The sequence below is a fragment of the Nicotiana attenuata genome, unplaced genomic scaffold (assembly GCF_001879085.1).
Source record: "Nicotiana attenuata strain UT unplaced genomic scaffold, NIATTr2, whole genome shotgun sequence".
NCBI lineage: Eukaryota > Viridiplantae > Streptophyta > Magnoliopsida > Solanales > Solanaceae > Nicotiana > Nicotiana attenuata.
Window position 1 is genome coordinate 306,109 of NW_017670773.1, and position 18,894 is coordinate 325,002.

Consider the following 18,894-nt stretch of genomic DNA (forward strand, 5'->3'; position numbering starts at 1 on the left):
AACAATCGAAGAACTGGAAGCTGTGGTACTGTTGATACATTGCCCGGATAGAAAAGTCTACATTGGAGCCAATCTCAGCCTGGAGATGAAAAGTAAGTTAATTGAATTTTTAAAAGCTAACGCAGATTACTTTGCTTGGTCACATTCAGATATGACAAGTATACCACCGTAGGTAAAGACCATAAGCTGAATGAAGATCCAACATATCCACCTGTCAAACAAAAGAAAAGGAAGCAAGGGTCCTTCAAGAATCAAGTGATTCAAGATGAAGTACAAAAGCTCTTAAAAATCGGATCTATCCATGAGGTAAAGTATCCTGATTGGTTAGCTAATACTGTAGTAGTGCCCAAAAAGAATGGTAAGTGGCGAGTTTGTGTGGACTATACTGATTTAAATAAAGCTTGCCCTAAAGATTCTTTTCCATTACCACACATAGATCAACTAATTGATGCTACTGCAGTACATGAGCTATTGAGTTTTTTAGATGCCTATTCAGGATATAACAAGATAAAGATGGATACTCTAGATGAGGAAAAAACTTCCTTTATTACAGATATGGGGACTTATTGTTATAAATTATACCATTCGGTCTAAAGAATGTTGGGGTCATGTATCAGAGGCTAGTGACCAAGATGTTTCAAGAACGTTTGGGAAAAACCATGAAGGTTTATATAGATGATATGCTAGTCAAATCACAACAAGCAAGGGATCATATTGAACACCTGTCATATACGTTTTAGATTCTCCGCAAATTCAACATGAAGTTAAATCCCGAGAAACATTTAGAGTATCGTCATGTAAATTCTTAGGATTCCTTGTTTCTAACCATGGAATTGAGGTAAATCCCACGCAGATTAAGGCTATTGAAGAAATACCAGATATACTTACGAGAAAAAAAGAAGTGGAGAGGTTGGCAGGTAGAATAGCAGCGTTGGGAAGATTTATTTCCAAGTCATCGGAAAATGGCTTTAAGTTCTTTTCAGCCTTGAAAAAGCAAAGTCAATTTGAATGGTCTGAAGAATGTCAACAAGCACTCAAAAATTTAAAAGCATACTTGTCAAACCCACCATTGCTAGCCAAACCAAAGGATGGGGAAAAATTACTCATCTACCTTGCTGTTTCGGAAGTAGCGGTAAGTGTTGTATTAGTTCGAGAGGACCAAGGTAAACAATCTCTAATTTACTATGTTAGCAAGTCTTTATTGGATTCTAAAACTCGATATCCTCATTTAGAAAAACTTGCACTAGCATTAATTATGGCATCTAGAAAATTAAGGCCTTATTTTCAATGCCATCCCATCTCTATAGCAACTGCCTACCCCATACGTAATATACTGTATAAACAAGAGTTATCAGGTAGGTTAGCCAAATGGGCTATAGAACTGAGTGAATATGACATCACATATCAACCTAGAACTGCAATAAAGTCACATGTTTTAGCAGATTTTGTGGCAGATTTTAGCCTAGGGATAGTAGCAGAGGCAGAAAAAGAACTGCAGGTTTGGGCGTTGTCCTGATCCCACCCACGGGAGAGACTACACAACAAGCCATAAAATGCCATCCTATTACTAATAATGAAGCGAAATATGAAGCTGTGATTGCAGGTCTAGAATTGGCACGAGATCTCGGGATAGAGCAAGTTATAATCAAAAGTGACTCGCAACTTGTAGTTAACCAAATGTAGGGGACTTACGTAGCTAGAGAAGCGAGGATGCAGCAATATCTGGAAAAGGCACGGGACTTAATTAGGCAATTCCAAGCTTGGAAAATTGTGTAGATACCAAGAGAATAAAATGACCAGGCAGACGCGTTAGCTAATCTTGCATCCGCTGCAGAAGTAACAAATGAAGAGAATGCTTCTGTGATACATTTGTTTCATTCACTACTCGACCAAGATAAAAACGAGGTAAATTTCAATAATTTAACTTGGGATTGGAGAAATGAGATTGTCAATTTTTTGCAGTACGGAACATTACCTGAAGATAAGAAAAAGGCTCAGGCACTTCATCGAAAGGCTGCTCGTTATTGTTTAGATCAGGGCAATCTGTATCGGAAAATGTTCGGTGGCCCTCAGTCAAGGTGTCTCGGACCTTCTCAAACGGAATATGTGACGAGGTAAATACACGAGGGACATTATGGAAATCACGCCGGAGGAAGATCTTTGGTAAAAACTTTAATTAGAGCAGGGTATTACTGGCCAAAAATGGAAGAAGAAGCAGAAAATTTTGTTGCTAAGTGTGACAAATGCCAAAGGTATGGTAACAATATGCATTGACCAGCAGAATTATTACATCCGGTTGTTGCACCATGGCCTTTTATGAAGTAGGGAATGGATATCGTGGGTCTACTACTACAAGCCAAAGGCAAGGTACAATTTTTACTAGTACTCACCGATTATTTTACTAAGTGGGTAGAAGCAGGTGCCTTCAAACAGGTACGAGAAAAAGAGGTCAGAGACTTTATTTGGCGAAACATCATATGCCGCTTTGGAGTTCCAAAAGAGATCGTGTGTGATAATGGCCCAGAGCTCATTGGTGCGCAAATCACATAATACTTTCAAAGTTGGCAAATTAAAAGGATTACTTCGACACCTTATCATCCAGTGTCCAATGGACAAGCTGAATCAACAAATAAAGTTATTATTAATAACTTGAAGAAAAGACTAGATGAGTCAAAAGGCAATTGGCTAGAGGTGTTACCTAGAGTCTTGTGGGCATACCGAACAACAGCAAAAATAAGTACGGGAGAGACACCATTCTCACTTGTGTACGGAGCTGAAGCTTTAATTTTAGTTGAAATAGGGAAGCCAATTACGAGATATGTTCAAGAAACTGAAGAGTCAAATGAAGAGATGCGGGTAAATCTTGATTTGCTTGAAGAAAGGAGAGAAACAGCTTTGATAAGGATGGCTGCGCAAAACAAGTTATTTAGCGATATTACAATCGGAAAGCTCGCCTTAGATACTTCAAGATTGGGGACTACGTACTCAAAAAAGTTTTCCAATCCACAAGAGCGGCCAATGCAAGAAAATTGAGCCCAAATTGGGAAGGACCTTACAAGGTTCGAGGTATCGCAGGAAAAGGTGCGTATGAACTTGAAACCATGGATGGCAAGGTTCTACCCTCGAGTTGGAATGTTGTTCATCTGAAGAAGTACTATTTCTAAGGGAAGGAAATACCTACGATCAGGTACCTTTAATTATTTTTGTTTTTGAACTGTTAAAGTCATACTAACAATTTTAGATGATAGGCAAAAAGCTAGCCCGCGCCAAATGATGAAATTACACCTAAAAGACACGCGGAAGAAACATAATTCCCGATCTAGGGTTACAACTATTCTGATGGAAATATAAAGGGTTAAGCAGTCTTCATCTAAGTTATACCTCTGAGTCTCGTATGTTTTTCCTTTTCAGGAAAAGGACCGCATGGAAGGAATAATCAAGTGCTCGAGATTTCATGCTTCAAAGCTCAAACACTTGGGGGACTATATGATATATGTGTAAGGAAGGCAAGGAAGACTGGAACAATTAGAATTCAAGTCAAAGCCTAAAGTCTACCCAACAAATCAAAAGTTCAGAGCAAAGACATGCGCCAAAAACACAAGCCTGATTCAGAAACCTATGAAGAATACACTCGTGGATGTAAATTCCAAAATATTACTAATGTTTAGGTTAAAGACAATATTTAGTCATGGGTTGTCAAAATATACCCTTGAAATTTTACAAATCTGTTGTAAAGAAAACAGTTACGAAAGAGTTGTAGATGATACTCAAATACATGTAAATTATTATTTAGTTCGAAGGTTCGAATAATACAAAACTTTTCTCGAAAGTCGTTCAAAGAAACATGTGTGTTCTTATTTCTTCTTTCGTATGTTTACACCATTATGAAGTTGAGACGTCTTCTTCATTAAGTGTTATATATAAAAGGGCCCTCTTTTATAATTCGTGCTTGATTCAAAAAGCCACAAATTAACAAAGCATTTTTAAAATGCAAAAGTTAAAAGGGTAAAACAAAAACGCACATATTAAAATTGAAGTGGAAAACAAAGCCCCTAGCTTATAAAAAAAAAAAGACAAGGGCAAGCCACTGAGAGAGTAGAACAGAAACTTAAAATAAAGGTTTCATAAAAGTTAGACAAAACAACACTTTATAATATCATAATACCATGGTTAAAACTAAGTATGAACTTAGTTTTAACCTGATTGTCTATACAAAAAGCCCTGAAACGGACCAGGGGCAAAACCTTTCAAAAACATCACCCCAAAATAAGACCAGCGGTAAACCACCAAGTATTCCATATAAAAAAAACAAACACATTGCAAACTTTTCAATCAAACTTTCACTATGGAGCAGGTTATGAACCAGTATTCAAGATGGCATCATCAGCAGGAGGAGGTTCAACTTGAACACACAGGGTTTGAGCAACCGCTACACCAGGATTAACATCATCATCTTCGGGAGTATCAGCCATGGGCAAAGAAAAACTCTGGCTTTGCTGGGTTTTCTCAATTGTTTCCTTAATCCTTGCTATCTCAGCAGCCAAGTTAAAACCTTCCTGGCTTACCTCCATAAGAGTATCATGGCGCACGTTCAAAAAGGCCCAACTTACTTCAACAGCAGCCTTGTCTTCAAGAGCTTCGTAATCTCTCTCCCAATGATCAATTTCATTCGTAACCATTTCCTTCTCAGCTAAGGCAGTATCATAAGAAGCCTGTAAGGGGGCAAGCGAACTCTCCAAAAACTTAACCTTATCGGAAGACACCCGGAGATCTTCTTGAGCCTGGGTGAGTGTTTGAACAAGCTCACCAGCATAAACTTCTTTCTCATTCAGCAGGGCTTCAGACCCCTGATCTCTTCTGTAGCCGTAGAAAGTTGTTCAGCAAAAGATGACTCAAGAAGGTGTTTGTCCTTGCCCGCTTGGTTGGAAGAGGCTTTCTCAACTGCTAGCTTCGCTGCCATAACTTTTACTAGTGCTCCAAGGTACATTTGTTCTCCTCTAAAACTTCCATCTCGAGCTGGAGACTATCATATTGCTCTTTCCAATTATCAGCCTCAGTGTGGTAGTCATGCATCAACTGCTCCGTATGGGAAACCCTTTTCATCATCTCCTTACCGATGAGAATGATCTACATAAAGAGAAAAGAATGAGATCTTAATAAAAGGAAAATTATAAGATAAAAAGGAAGAGTTTATACCTTCAATGATGATTACACAATGTCGTTCATCCAAGCCAAAGAACTATGACTTTCCAGTTTTGACTTTTCAACCGGACCTATCAAGGGTTTTAGCCACATGTCAGCCTGGTCTGACTTCTTCAGAAGATTACCATCGGTAGGAACCTCAATGGTAATTTGTTTATTGCCCTGCTTCCACTTGAAGAACTAATTTCAGTACGAGAAGTATTGGCAGCAGGAACGGTCGAAGAAGTCATAATAGCTTCGGGCGAAGCAGAAACAGCAACGGTAGGAACAGGCAAATGGGATTCCATTGGAACAAACACAGGAAAAGAGGCAAGAGACGCTTCCTCAGAAACCAAGTCAAAGTTTTCATCGACAAACCCACGTGAAAAGAGGTGTTCAGCAGAGTCACGAGGTGCAATAGGTGTCTCTTCATCAGAACTCACTAGCCCGCGGAGGAGGAGTAGCTTCATCATCCGAAATAACACGTCTTCTAGCCCGCGGCTTATGAACTAATGAGCTTCCGTCCCGCTCCTCTTTATCTTCAGAATCCTGTAGTCTATTATCCTTTCTTTTCGATGAAGAACTCAAGATTATCTCGTGGGCTCTTGCTAGAGAGAGCCGTGAAGTCGTGATTGACTCAGCACTCACACCTCGAATGGGAAATCCTGATAAAAAGAAGGGTTAACAAGTTCTAAGGTAATAACAAAGAAAAAGGGGAAAGTGAAAGAAAAAGTTACCGTGAGTCTTAACCTTCCAACCAAATCTATGTGAAAGATACTTCTAAGACCTAACTTCCATAGGAGCAATTGTTAACAATTTTTCTACCCAACCACGGAAATCGGGACTTTCCTTAACAGTTCCCATGGTTGCTGAAAAGGTAAAATAAGGGTAAAATAATTGAGAAGAACAAGGGTAAAATAATGTGTGTTATTCGAATCAGTACCAAACAATCACTATTATCCTTAGCCCTACGGTGGACGCCAAACTGTTTACCTTCAAATTCGAATAACAATTAAACTTATATTGTGGTTTTAAGGATATGTGATTTCGTCCAATACCAATCAATAAGCAAGAAAATAAATGGATAAATTAGAGAATAAAGTTAGTCAAACCAGTGTGTTGGCCAGGTCTCAACCTTGACTTGGGATAGCCTCGAGGTAGGATGGCAAGAGTAGTAAAAAAATAAAGCAACTCTGATGAAGAGTAAGTGAAATAGCTGGAAAGTAATGAATGTAATATTCTTATCAGTGAACAATGATGCCCCTTACAAATGAATGAGATCTCTCTTTATATAATAGAGTAGTCCTATATAAGGTACACTTCTAACTATAGTAGGAAATTATATTAACATCTAATTAACCGGTGTAGATCGATCCGTTCCGAGATTCACGCCACGATTCTCGACCAATCGCGGATATCTCGCCTTTTCCATTATCAAGCCATGCCGGTCTCACACGAAGTCTACCTCTTTCTGTCTGCAATCGAGGTCGACCTTCGACCCAGACTCGACGTCCTAGCTCTTTAACATGACATTCCTATCTCGACCAAGGAGTGAAATCGGGTAGCCCCGACCTCCACCGTATACAAAAACTAATGACATGGTTCTACTAATAATCATTGTGTAGCTAACTTCACTATCCCATAATATCAGAACGAATATCTTCTCAGAAGCACTAATATAAAATGTACGTATAATTAGATTCGACATGATGATCTGATCAAAGGTGATTAAATGCTGGAGATCATCAGTTGCAGCTGCACCCGCTTGATCCCCCTCTGGTGGCGCTAGTGCTTGCAATAAAGCAATGTTATAAGTGAAATTAAAGACCCATAGACAAGTTGTAAATCCAAATGCAAACTGCCCATAGCAGTATAAGTAAAAAGAGCCATTCAGTATCCGAAAATTAACAGGGACTGGCCTACCCAGCAGCACACCGGAGCAAAGAAAAATACAGATACGTGAATCTGTTTGTGGTTGAAGAGAGGCGCTACATGTACAAAGCGCGACTGATGGGCCTAGTGTATTGGGGAAAATAAATATTACACTTGTAATATTTTATGTGGCTGACGTAGCAAGACACGTGGATCAGTGGAGAAGCGACAGCTGGAGAAGAATACTTAAAGAGACGCGAGTCTCAATAGGTACGAGCAAGGCGTTTAAGAGACAAGAATAAACGGTTGCTCGGGTCTCTTTACAAGTCAAAGAGATATTAATGGGATGAATCAAGACAGCAAAAAGTACAGATTCGTTAACCTTCAATTAATGAGTATGAATGATTAGAAACGTTACAAAATCTTCATGAAACAGTTATTATTGCCAAATATAACGTTTCATTAATATCATTAATTACTCATTATGACTCGATTATGAGAAGGAAGAGACGTTGTACTTAGAAATAGCTATAAAAGAGGGAGAAATGACATTTGTAGGGACACGTTCTGATTATTGTTGGAATATACTTATTTACTTTGCATTAAACCGATTGCCTTACCATTTTTTGTTCTTATTTCATTGCTAAGATATTCTTTTATTTGATTATCAGTAGCCCGAGTACTTCTAAAATAAGTTTTGACCGAAATTCCTATTTTCTGGTTAAACACCTAGGATATCACAATGACGCCATGCATGCTCGTATGGGATCCACGATGTAGTAAGAAATATAAAGGCGGCGGAGTAGTTCCAAAACTTCTTCAGCCAACAGAATGGAAGCGGCTGTACAGATCAACCATGCAGTGTAGCCAAGAGCTGTGGCACTGAAAAACACCACAGGTGTAGCCCAAATCTTTTGTTGCTCAATATAATGTTCGTTTCTTTCTTAGCTAAAATGGGTTTAGTTAGTATTAGAAATGAGCTAGCTGGTGAGAAAGAAGAAACTGAAAGGCGTAGGGCTAGCTAGGGTGGGGAGAGTGGTTTGTCATTAGAAATCCTTTTAGCGTGTCGAAGAAGAGATTGTCTGTTATGTGTTTGTGAAAATGTGTATGATAGGTGAAAATGGTGGAGATGCGGTAGATGAAATTTTAGGATAATATTTAGTTATGGGTAAAAGCGAGTGATGAGACGAAGAAAATTAAATGAAAGGATTTCAAACTAAAATAGCAGTCTTTGTGAATCAATTTTGGCAAAGGTAGTTATACAATCAGTGCATTTTAGTCAATAAATATCATATTAGTTATGGTCTTCGTAATAGAGGAGTGATTCGGTGACAAGCTTTGTATGTATTAATTTGGGGATATCATAAATGATTAAAGTGCGAAGCCGATCCTCTACTTGGTACTTAATTAGCGGCTAATCTCAAGTCTCTTATCTCGATCGGAACTCCTAACATTAGTAAAAATCGACTTTATAAAGATTTCATTTGATATGGGAAGCTCGTAGCGATTCACTTTTCTTCAATAAAAATATAAAGAACATGATTGCATTAAACTTCAGTTGTTATCTCTTATGTGTTGTCTATGATGAATAAAGCAAGATGACTCCCAAGGATTCATGTAGTCTGTTTGGATATATTGTACGTAGTAGAATAAAGCTTATCTACTTGTGTTCTGAAAATTTTAATTCTTAGGAAGCTACCAGATCCCAGTTATAGGGGATTAAATTTTAATGTTTTTGGGACACTGGCTGATTAGGTTTTTAAAATTGGCTTAACATTATGTGTGTTATGAAATATAATTCAAAGTAACAATATAGAACAAGAAAAAACAAGCTAGGAAATATAAAAAGAAAGAGATAAGAAATCCTTATTTATTTGAGGAATTTACACAAAATACAATTTTTTTAATACTTATTTAAATAAATTACAACTATTTTCAAAATATTGCATATGTACAATTTATTTTAAAATCTTAACTTTTAAATTAAATTATATACAACTTTTCTTATCCCTAATTTCTCTCTTAAGATTCTCTCTCACCTAACGTATTCCTAATATATCTCTTTCAATATTCTCTCTCGCCTAAGACGGGTAAATCCGTATCAGTTTTCCTCTGATTTATCCATTAAAGGATACTTATTCACACAATTAGTATATACTATACATATACAGTAATATATAATATATTATATATTATATATTATATTTTGGACATTATATAATTATATATGTGTATACAATATATTATAAATTAAAAGTGTCTGTAATAAAATTATTTTATGTTCAATTTTTATAAAGTATTAATTAATGATTGTATATTGTATAATTGCGTTTAGTAATATAATATATCTATATGTATTATATTTAGTATATATATGTATGTATATGTATATTTGTATAAACCTAATAATTCATCATATTTCAAAATATTAAACCAAGCCTTAGGCTTGATAGAAAATTTCAACGCAGCAATGGCTGCTTTCTCCATTAATGGCTAAACAAGGATTTTGAACTTGAATTGCTAATACCAGATATTTTGTTGGTTTGCTTCGACTTCTCTATTGCAACCACTATTGAAGTTATGAGTGGGAGAAATATTGATTAAATCAAGCAAGTAAGATAGATACCTATTTTTATGGAGGATGAAACGTTAGAGATAAGATAGTGGGTTTAAAGTGGTAATGTAGGAACTAATTATGAGACGGGAAACGTTACAACATTGTATTCCTTTTTTATAGCGATTCTACCATATTTTAGGATTATTCTTTTATCATGTTTTTTTGGTAACAATGTGAAATTACCATTAACATCAGCAAACAATTAGACTTATAGAGCACCCAATTATCTGATCTCAGAATATTAGGCCTCCAACAAACAGAAAAAGAACCCAATTACAAGTAATATGTCTAATTAAACTCCTACATTTCTGCGCTTTCTTTGACTGTTGAAGTAATTCTATCCTTTCTATCACTTCTCTCTTAATTTGTATAACCGCCTCTTCAGTATTTACATATCTTCCTTGAAAATTTTTTGTATTTCTTGCTCTCCATGTATAATATCATCGCTAAGTGCACTGCAGCAATCACTTCTTTCTTGAACTGTTTCCAATGCTTCCTTTTAATCTGCTCCAACATTTGCTTAACTCTTGTATACTGTACTTCTTGCCCTATCCATATATTCAACTCTTGTCTTACTGTTGTTATCCATCCACATTTAGCAAACAAATGATCCTGAGATTCCAATGCATCCTCATTACACAAAATACAGTGAATATTTTCAACCTGTATTTGCATCCCAATCATCCTATCCTTTGTCAGCAATTTCCCAAGTGTTGCTAGCCAACCTATGAATCTGTGCTTAGGTTGAGCTACTGCTGTCCATACTAAATCTGCAACTTCCAGCTTCTGTTGTCGACCAATTATTGCAAGATAGTTGTGATTAATAGAGTACTTCCCTACAGGATTTAGAATGTATCTGCCCTGTGAATACCGCTCCCTCATCCCTTCTTTTACTGAGTTTAGCTTCCCCCAATACCAGCTACTATCTGAAGGTGGTGAATAGTCCATATATCATGATTTGACTTCATACAAACCCCATGAATCCACCTTACCCAAAGTGACTCCTTGTTCAATATTAACTGCCATACAAGCTTCCCAACTGAAGCTGTATTCCATTCCTTACATCCCTTGATGTTTAGACCTCCCATATTTTTAGGACAACAGACTTTATCCCATGCAACCAAGGCAACCTTCCTCATCTCTTCCTTTTTGCCCCACAAATACTCTCTGCATAACCTGTCTACTCCTTTCACCACACTTTGAGGGAGGATAAAAATATTTCCCCAGAAGCTATGGATAGAGAATAGGACAGCATTTACTACTTGAAGTCTTCCTGCATATCACAATTGTTTAGAATATGTGACATTAATTCTATGTGCGATCATCCCAATCAGCATTTGGCAGTCCATCTTACTTCATCTCCTAGGGGATAGAGGCAGTCCCAAATATTTGATAGGAAAAACTCCTTCAATGAACTTTGTTCTATTCAGCAGTTGTGCTTTGATATCATCTCCAACCCCAGCTACAAAGATGTTTGACTTCTCCATGTTGGCAATCAATCCTGAAACTTTACTGAAGCGTCAAAGGCTTCCATCACTCTTTTCACATAACTGGTATTGCCTTTACAAAATATCATCAGATCATCAGCAAAAATAAGATGAGTCAGCTTGATCTCTTTGCACATTGGATGAAATCTGAAGTCTGGTAACCTGCTGATTATACTCAATGTTCTGGACAAATACTCCATGTCCAAAACAAACAGCAATGGTGACATAGGGTCACCTTGCCTCAGTCCTCTCTTACCAACAAAATATCCATGCCCTTCTCCATTAACTTTGACTGTGAACTTTGCAGTAGAAACACATATCATGATCCACTGTATAAATTTGTCAGGAAAACCATATCCTCTTAAAGCTTCCTCTAGAAACTCCCAGCTCACCATGTCATATGCCTTTCTTAGATCAATCTTCATTAAGCATCTAGGAGTAGTCCTCCTTTTATAATGCCTAAGTAGATCATGGCATATTAATACATTATGCATCATAGACCTTCCTTGTACAAATGCTGATTGGTTGTCTGCTACTATATAGCTGATTGTTGGCTTTAATCTGAAACATATCATCTTTGATATACATTTATATAACACATTGCAACATGAAATAGGTCTATATTGGCTTGCGTTTTCAGGAGCCTCCACTTTAGGTATCAAAGCAATGTTAGTGGTGTTTATCTGTCTAAGCAATCTTCCATTATGAAAGAACTCCAATATTGCTTCAGTAATATCTCCTCCCAATATTGGCCATGCTGCTTTATAAAAACCACTCCCAAATCCATCTGGACCAGGACTCTTATTGCTGTCTATCTGGAACATAGCTTGCTTTACTTCCCTTCCCAAGAAAGGTTGCATTAATTCATCTTGCTGTGCTTCTGATAATCTGCTTCCATTTCTGATTATACTACTGAAGGTCATCACTCTGTCACTTGCTGTCCTCCCTAGTAAATTCTCATAGTACTCAACAAAGGTATCTGCAGTTCTATCTGGATCTGTTAGCCAATTACCAGAGCTGTCTTTTATCTGAGTAACTGCCTGCTTCTGTTTCCTGTGCTTGATTACTGAGTGAAAGTACTTGGTATTATCATCTCCCAATATTATCCATGTTTCTTTGCTCCTTTGTTGTAAATATACTTCAGCTGAGTAGGATGACTTCCTAAACTTTTGATATGCTTTAACTTCAGCTTGTTGATACTCCATATTTAAGGGTCTTCTCTGCAATTGCTCTTGAGCCTTCTTTAGATTAGTCCTGTCTTCATTTGTTTCTGTCACTATGTTATTAAAAGCATGTGTATTTAATGCTTTTAGTCCCTTCTTTAACAGCTTCAGCCTTTTAACAACCTTGAACATTTTGCACCCTTCCAGATTAATTTGCTAACCTTATTTGACTATCCTCATGAATTGTGAATGCTTTGTTCAAACATTGCAAAACTGAAAAGACCTTCTGATTCTTTGCCTCTCTTCTACAAATGTCACCTTAGCAGGACAATGATCACTAATTCCTTCAGTCAGGAATCTGGCAGTACACTCTGGCATAGTAGTAAGCCATTGATCATTGATAAAAATCTAATGAATTTTTTAGAATATTCTATGCTCCTCATGTTTGTCACTCCAGGTATACCTATTCCCTTATGCTGGCAATTCCATTAATCCACACTCCATTATACAGTTGTAAAAATCCACTACTTCAGCTCATGGCACTTCCTTTCCACCTATTATGTCATCTGCATTCAACACTGCATTGAAATTACCTATTACCATCCATGGTTTGCTACATCTTCTACTATGATTGATTAAATCTTCCCACAGTCCCCTTCTCTCTTCCTTTGTATTAAAAGCATAAACATATGTTACCTCAAAAGCTAGCTTTAGTGGTACATACAGAATTTCACATGTTATTAATTGAGCAGTTTTTTTCTTAGGATTTAACTGGTAGTAATCTGGCCTCCAAGTGATCCAGATTCTACCATTATAGTGACATTCAAGGTTTGTTACATATTTGCATCCTGCAAACATCGTTTCTGCTACCTTCTCCATTCTCTCTTTTTTGATTTTTGTTTCTAGTAAGCCTATCAAACCTACTCTTTCCTCATTGCAAAGGAGCTTAATCTCCTTTTGCTTATTAGGAGCATTAAGCCCCCTTGTATTCCAGCTTAGTAGACTAACCATCCCCATTGTGAGGAATACTTAGACCACCCACACTACTTCCTTCCCCTACCCCCCCCCCCCTTCTTTGATCAAATTAAGTTCCTCTTGCTTGTTGAGTATATGAAATGAGTTAGACTGCTCCACTTGTTCCATCTGCCTCACCACTGTCTTACCATATTTATTAGGTGTTTGCCAGTCTTGTTCTTCATTTCTTTCCTTTAGTGCCCCATGATTCTTAACTACATATTGTTGTGTTCTCCCTACTGCTCCTTTCCCTGCATCATATCTCTTCTCAGTTCCATTTGCTTTCTGAACTTCAGGTTTGCATTGTTTTCCTTTTGCCCTTGACCTTGCTTCTCCACCTGTGTATCTGCCAACTTCTCTTTATGCATCTGTTCAATCTTTTGAAATTTCTTCTTAATTCTACACACATCTTCCTCATGCCCATACTTAAAACAATGATTGCACAAAGATGGTTTCCAATCATAACTAACCTCTTGCTCTATTATTTTGCCTTTTTCATTCCTAAACTTCACCACATCAAGTAATTTAATATTCATTTCAACCTCCACCAACAGCCTTGCAAACTTCAATCCGATCCTCTTCTCTGTGTTCTGGTCCACTATTAGAGGTTTTCCAATCAAACTTCCTATCTTACTTAGCCCTTTTTGACTCCATTATTTGAAGTCCAAATCTGGTAATGTAATCCAAATTGGTACTGTCAAGAGTTCCTCCCTAGTGAATTCCAGCTCAGGTGTCCAAGCTTTGACAATAAGAGGCTTATTATCAAAGTGATATATGCCACCCTCAATTACCTCTTGCTTCCCTATTGCAGTATCAAATCTAACAACAATTACACCATTTTTAGCATTGCAATCCTATCAACCCCATGTTTCTCCCACAACCTCTGTATATAACCTTGAATTACTGCAAATGGTGGATGAGCCCCAAACACATAACATATCACAACATTTCTCCAGTACTCAACTTCTGTACTTATATCATCCAACTCAGTTTCAACAAAATGAATCTCACCTGTCGATTTCGGTTGGACCTATTCCAATTTGTACCCAGCATTTGATATTTTTGTAATATCAAAGTTATCCCACACTGAACTCTTCTTCCCCTGTACTTTGTTCATCTCATCTACCTCATCGGCCCATGATTTCCTTCCATCACTCGCATCGTTGGATTACTGCTTGTTGATGCTTTCTGAACTTCTTCCCATACTTGAACTGCTTTAATTTCCTTCTGCTTCTCATTTCCTGGCATTTTTGTTACTATTCCATTGACATTAGGGCTCAATTGTTCATCTCCAGAATTTTCAGTTATTGTTACACTTCCTTTAGTTCCTCGTTGATTGTTGCTACGTAATTCCGCTGCTTCCTTCGCCATTAATGCTCTCTGAGACGGGATACATGCTCTCTTACCCATGGTAGGCGCAATTTAGTTAACATGCACCGAGAGAGAGAATCGCCATTTTAGAGAGGAACTTTGTTTAAAATGTTACTTTTATCATGTTTAAGTTGTAGAATATGAAATTTCATTTATAGTTGTAGATTATGGAATATTTTTTGAATCCATAAGTAATTGTGAAAATTTCCCTTCTTCAATTGTGTTATATTTCCTATATCTATTACAAGGCCTTTATATAGGCATGAAAAGTTAAGAATCACTATTGTAAAATAGTGAGTGGAATGGCCACTATTTAGTGGAATCACCGCTATTGAGAGAAATGGCCACTATTGAGTGGAATAGTCACTACATAAATATGTCATTGAATATGTCATTAAGCATTTGAGAGTAAGATCATGGGGGAGATTATGGAGATAACGCAGAAGAGTAAACATCCACCATAATTTAATTTTTCTTATAACAATGTGTAAAATATTGCTTAAGCATTACCATTTGTTTAATTATTTGCTTTTGTCTTCTTCGCTGGTGTCTGGATGTGTGTTTAATCTCGATTAATTAGTGTTATGGCACTACAGCTGTGCGATATGTGTATTGAATATTTATCTGTGAGATCATAAACATGTTGATTTATATAAACATATAAGTAGAAGAATTAATGATATGCTGTTAGATTAACCGACAATCTGATATGTTCATTTAGATAGGCTATTTAATTAGTTAATCTTTCGTGACAGTCGTGCTAGCTCGTTTACTAATATTAGCAATTTGATGATCAGAAAAATTAAACAAGCAGATCCACAAATCCAAATCACATCTCTCGTTGACTACAAGTTAATAATAGTGGGAGGGCAAACTATATACTCCATCTGTTTCAATTTAGATGACACACTCCGTTCCAAAAAGAATGATATATTTCTACAATTGGAAATAATGCAACTTTAAAATCTTTATTTTATCTATTTTACCATTAATGAGAATCTTTTAAAACCACACAAATGTCATGGCCCCACAAAGCTTTTACCCCTTGAACTTTTAAGACCACAAGTTTCAAAAGTCTTCTTTTTCCTTAAACTTAACGTCTGAGTCAAAAAAGTTGGGGTTTTGCTAATCTTCTCAGCTTCCAAATCAAAAAAGTTGGGGATCTGCCAAGAGATTAAAAAAAACCCTAGATGAAAAGAGGCGCAACAACTCCTTCCTCTCCAACAACAAAATACTATTTTCCACCGTTAAAGGAGCCTTCTTACTCAACTGAAAATCAATAGCTTTTCTCCATGGAAGCTACCTCAAACTCCAGCTCCAAAACACCCCAAACTTCAGCTACAAAACTCCATTAAACTCCCACAAAATCAGCAAAAATCAGCTCCCAAAATCCCCCTTTTACAGTCGTAAATCACCTTAAAAATGCTATTAAAGCAGCCCTTCCGCACACAAAAACAGCAATTCCAAAATAGCTCTAGCGATTGAGGTTAGCCAAGATCTCTTTCGAGTATTCATTTTTGGCATTTGGGTCACGTCTAACTGCATCATCCCTTACTCTTGATTTGCTTATTTGTTGGAATGGAGTCATGTTTCACTTACTGCTATACTTATGCCCTAATTAAGAAGAAAACTTTCATATGTCTACAGTAGAGCTACAGTGGAAGAAAATCCAGTGACTTTTTCCGAGACCCTGTATTTGTAATTTAGAACTCATACACTTAAAATCCTAATTTCGCCTCTGCACCGGATGAGATCTTTTGCAATATTTGGCTCTGAGAAAGGTGGCCCATAGAGAATTCTGAATATGCTATTTTAATTGTTTTATCTTTCGTGACAGTCGTGCTAGCTCGTTTACTAGTATTATTAATTAATCAGCTTGATGATCAGAAAGATTAAACTAGTAGATCGACATATCCAAATCACATCTCTCGGTGACTATCCAGGATCAACTTAAGAATAAGACAACCGTTTACAACTCATTCGAGCAATTAATACATGATACGCCTTCCGTTCCAATTTATGTGAACCTGTTTGACTGGGCACGGAGTTTAAGAAAAAACAAAGACTTTTGGAATTTGTGATCCTAAACAAGTTAAAAAGGGGCCCAGAGTATTTGTGTGGTTATAAAAGCTTCTCATTAAGTTTAAGCTAATTGTTTCCAAATTTAGAAAGGAGTCATTCTTTTTGTAACGGGCCGAAAAGAAAATAGGTTTACATAAACTGAAACGGGAGTACTTATTATAAAAATAAAAGCTAGAATATCATATGGCACCCCATCTACCATAGACTGCAAGGTGATAATAGATGAGAGGGCAAAACACATACTTGATACATCACTATATATATAATTGGAGCGCAACAACCAAAGACAAAAGTAGCCAAACTAAAGTTAGGCATGGAAAGAAAGATTGAGATAGTTTCAATGGAGCTCATTCGACCTACTTCTCCCACTCCTGATCACCTTAAATGCTTTGGATTTTCTTATTTGGATCAAATGGCAATACCTGTATTTGCTCCCTTAGCTTTATTTTATCCTCCTCCTCCTTCTCATTCGACTGGCAGCGATGAATCCTATTCCTATGAGGAAGCAAGGGCAGCCAATTCATCAAGATTACTTCTTTTGAAGAAATCTTTGTCTGAAACACTTGCACGTTTTTACCCTTTTGCTGGTCGAATTAAGGGCTACTTAATTGAGTGCAACGACGATGGGGTACCTTTTTACGAGGCTTTTGCTCATAATTATCAGTTTGAAGATATTCATAGAAATTTTGACGTAACTAAACATTTCCTCCCTAGTGTTGAAGGTAGCTCAGTATTACATTATTCTTGTATTCCTTTACTTGTTCAAGTCACCTTTTTCAAGTGTGGAGGTATGGCTATTGGTATGTGTGCTTTTCACAAAGTTGCTGATGGAGCTACGTTGTGCACCCTTGCCAATGCTTGGGCAATAACTACTCGAGATAGCGCCGATTGTGTGCTACTACCAGAATTCGTCGCAACTGCAAAATTCTTACCACCACCTATTCCCTATGTTTTAAACGCGCCTAAGTTTCAGTTTGACTTTACCAAGTTCTTTTATAACGAGCAATATGTCACTAAATTGTTTGCCTTTAATGCTTCAACTATAGCCTCGCTCAAGGCTAAGGCCATGAGCGACGATGTACATGTTCCCACACGGGTCGAAGTAGTATCAGCTGTGATTTGGAAAAGTGCCATGGCTGCTTCAGGGACTGAGACAAGGTCATCAAAGCTTGCGCACCAAGTAAATATACGAAAGCGGTTTGTCCCTCCATTGCCAAACCATTGTGTAGGAAATGCTATTGCAATCGCCACAGCATGTAAAGGTGACAAGGATGGGTCTGACTTGTCCACCTTGGTCACTTGTATTAGAAAATCATTATCAGAATTGAGTTCCAAATATGTAGATAAACGAAATCGAGAGGAGGCAATTTTGGCCATTCCACATGACTTCTTGGAGCTAACTGAAGCGCATTTCAGAGGCGAAATAGCGATGCAAATTAGTAGTGTGTGCGGCTACCAATTTTATGATGTTGATTTTGGCTGGGGAAAACCTTCATGGTTTAGTCTAATTCAAATGGCTACGAGAAATCAAGTTTTATTGATGGATTCAAGAGATAGTGGTGGAATAGACGCATGGATATGCTTGAAGAACAAAGACGTTATGTCAGTTTTTGAACATGAGCTAGAGCTGCTAGCATTTGGATCTGCAAAATAATTGAAGAGCTTGTTGCATCCACTTTAATTAATTGTTATTGCTTTTGTTCCTTTGTTGTTTCTTTTGAACAAAAATCGTGTGTGCTTTGTATTTGTTTCTTGCGTAATATAACTGAGAAGTTTTTTTGTGTCCAATTATATTGATAATAGACCAATATAGTATCCTTATGCATATTCTCTTTCTCTTATTCTATAAGTGAGAGTTTAACAGCTCTCCGTAACATGCCTGTTTCACTATAAGAATAGTTTTGGAATTTCATACCTTACCTGCTTTAAAGATATTTATTATACATCCTAGCTGTAGCACTTGTACACGCAGGATAAGTTTGCTAAAATTGCAGGGACCCACCTGAATGTCTTACGCCACCCATTCACTGCAGCATTTAAAGCTGCCATTTCCTAATCACGTGGGCCACACTTTGGATGTTTCAAGGCCATACCTAGCAGTTTAGCG

At 37.2% G+C, this 18,894-nt stretch overlaps 1 protein-coding gene across 1 annotated transcript; it reads left to right on the forward strand.

Moving 5' to 3' along the window:
* The first annotated feature begins 16,811 nt into the window (after window positions 1-16,811).
* Window positions 16,812-18,612, forward strand: LOC109243193 (vinorine synthase-like). The gene has a single exon (XM_019410105.1). The coding sequence runs from the start codon at window positions 17,101-17,103 to the stop codon at window positions 18,439-18,441; it is 1,341 nt and encodes a 446-aa protein (XP_019265650.1). The 5' UTR covers window positions 16,812-17,100; the 3' UTR covers window positions 18,442-18,612.
* Window positions 18,613-18,894: the final 282 nt, after the last annotated feature.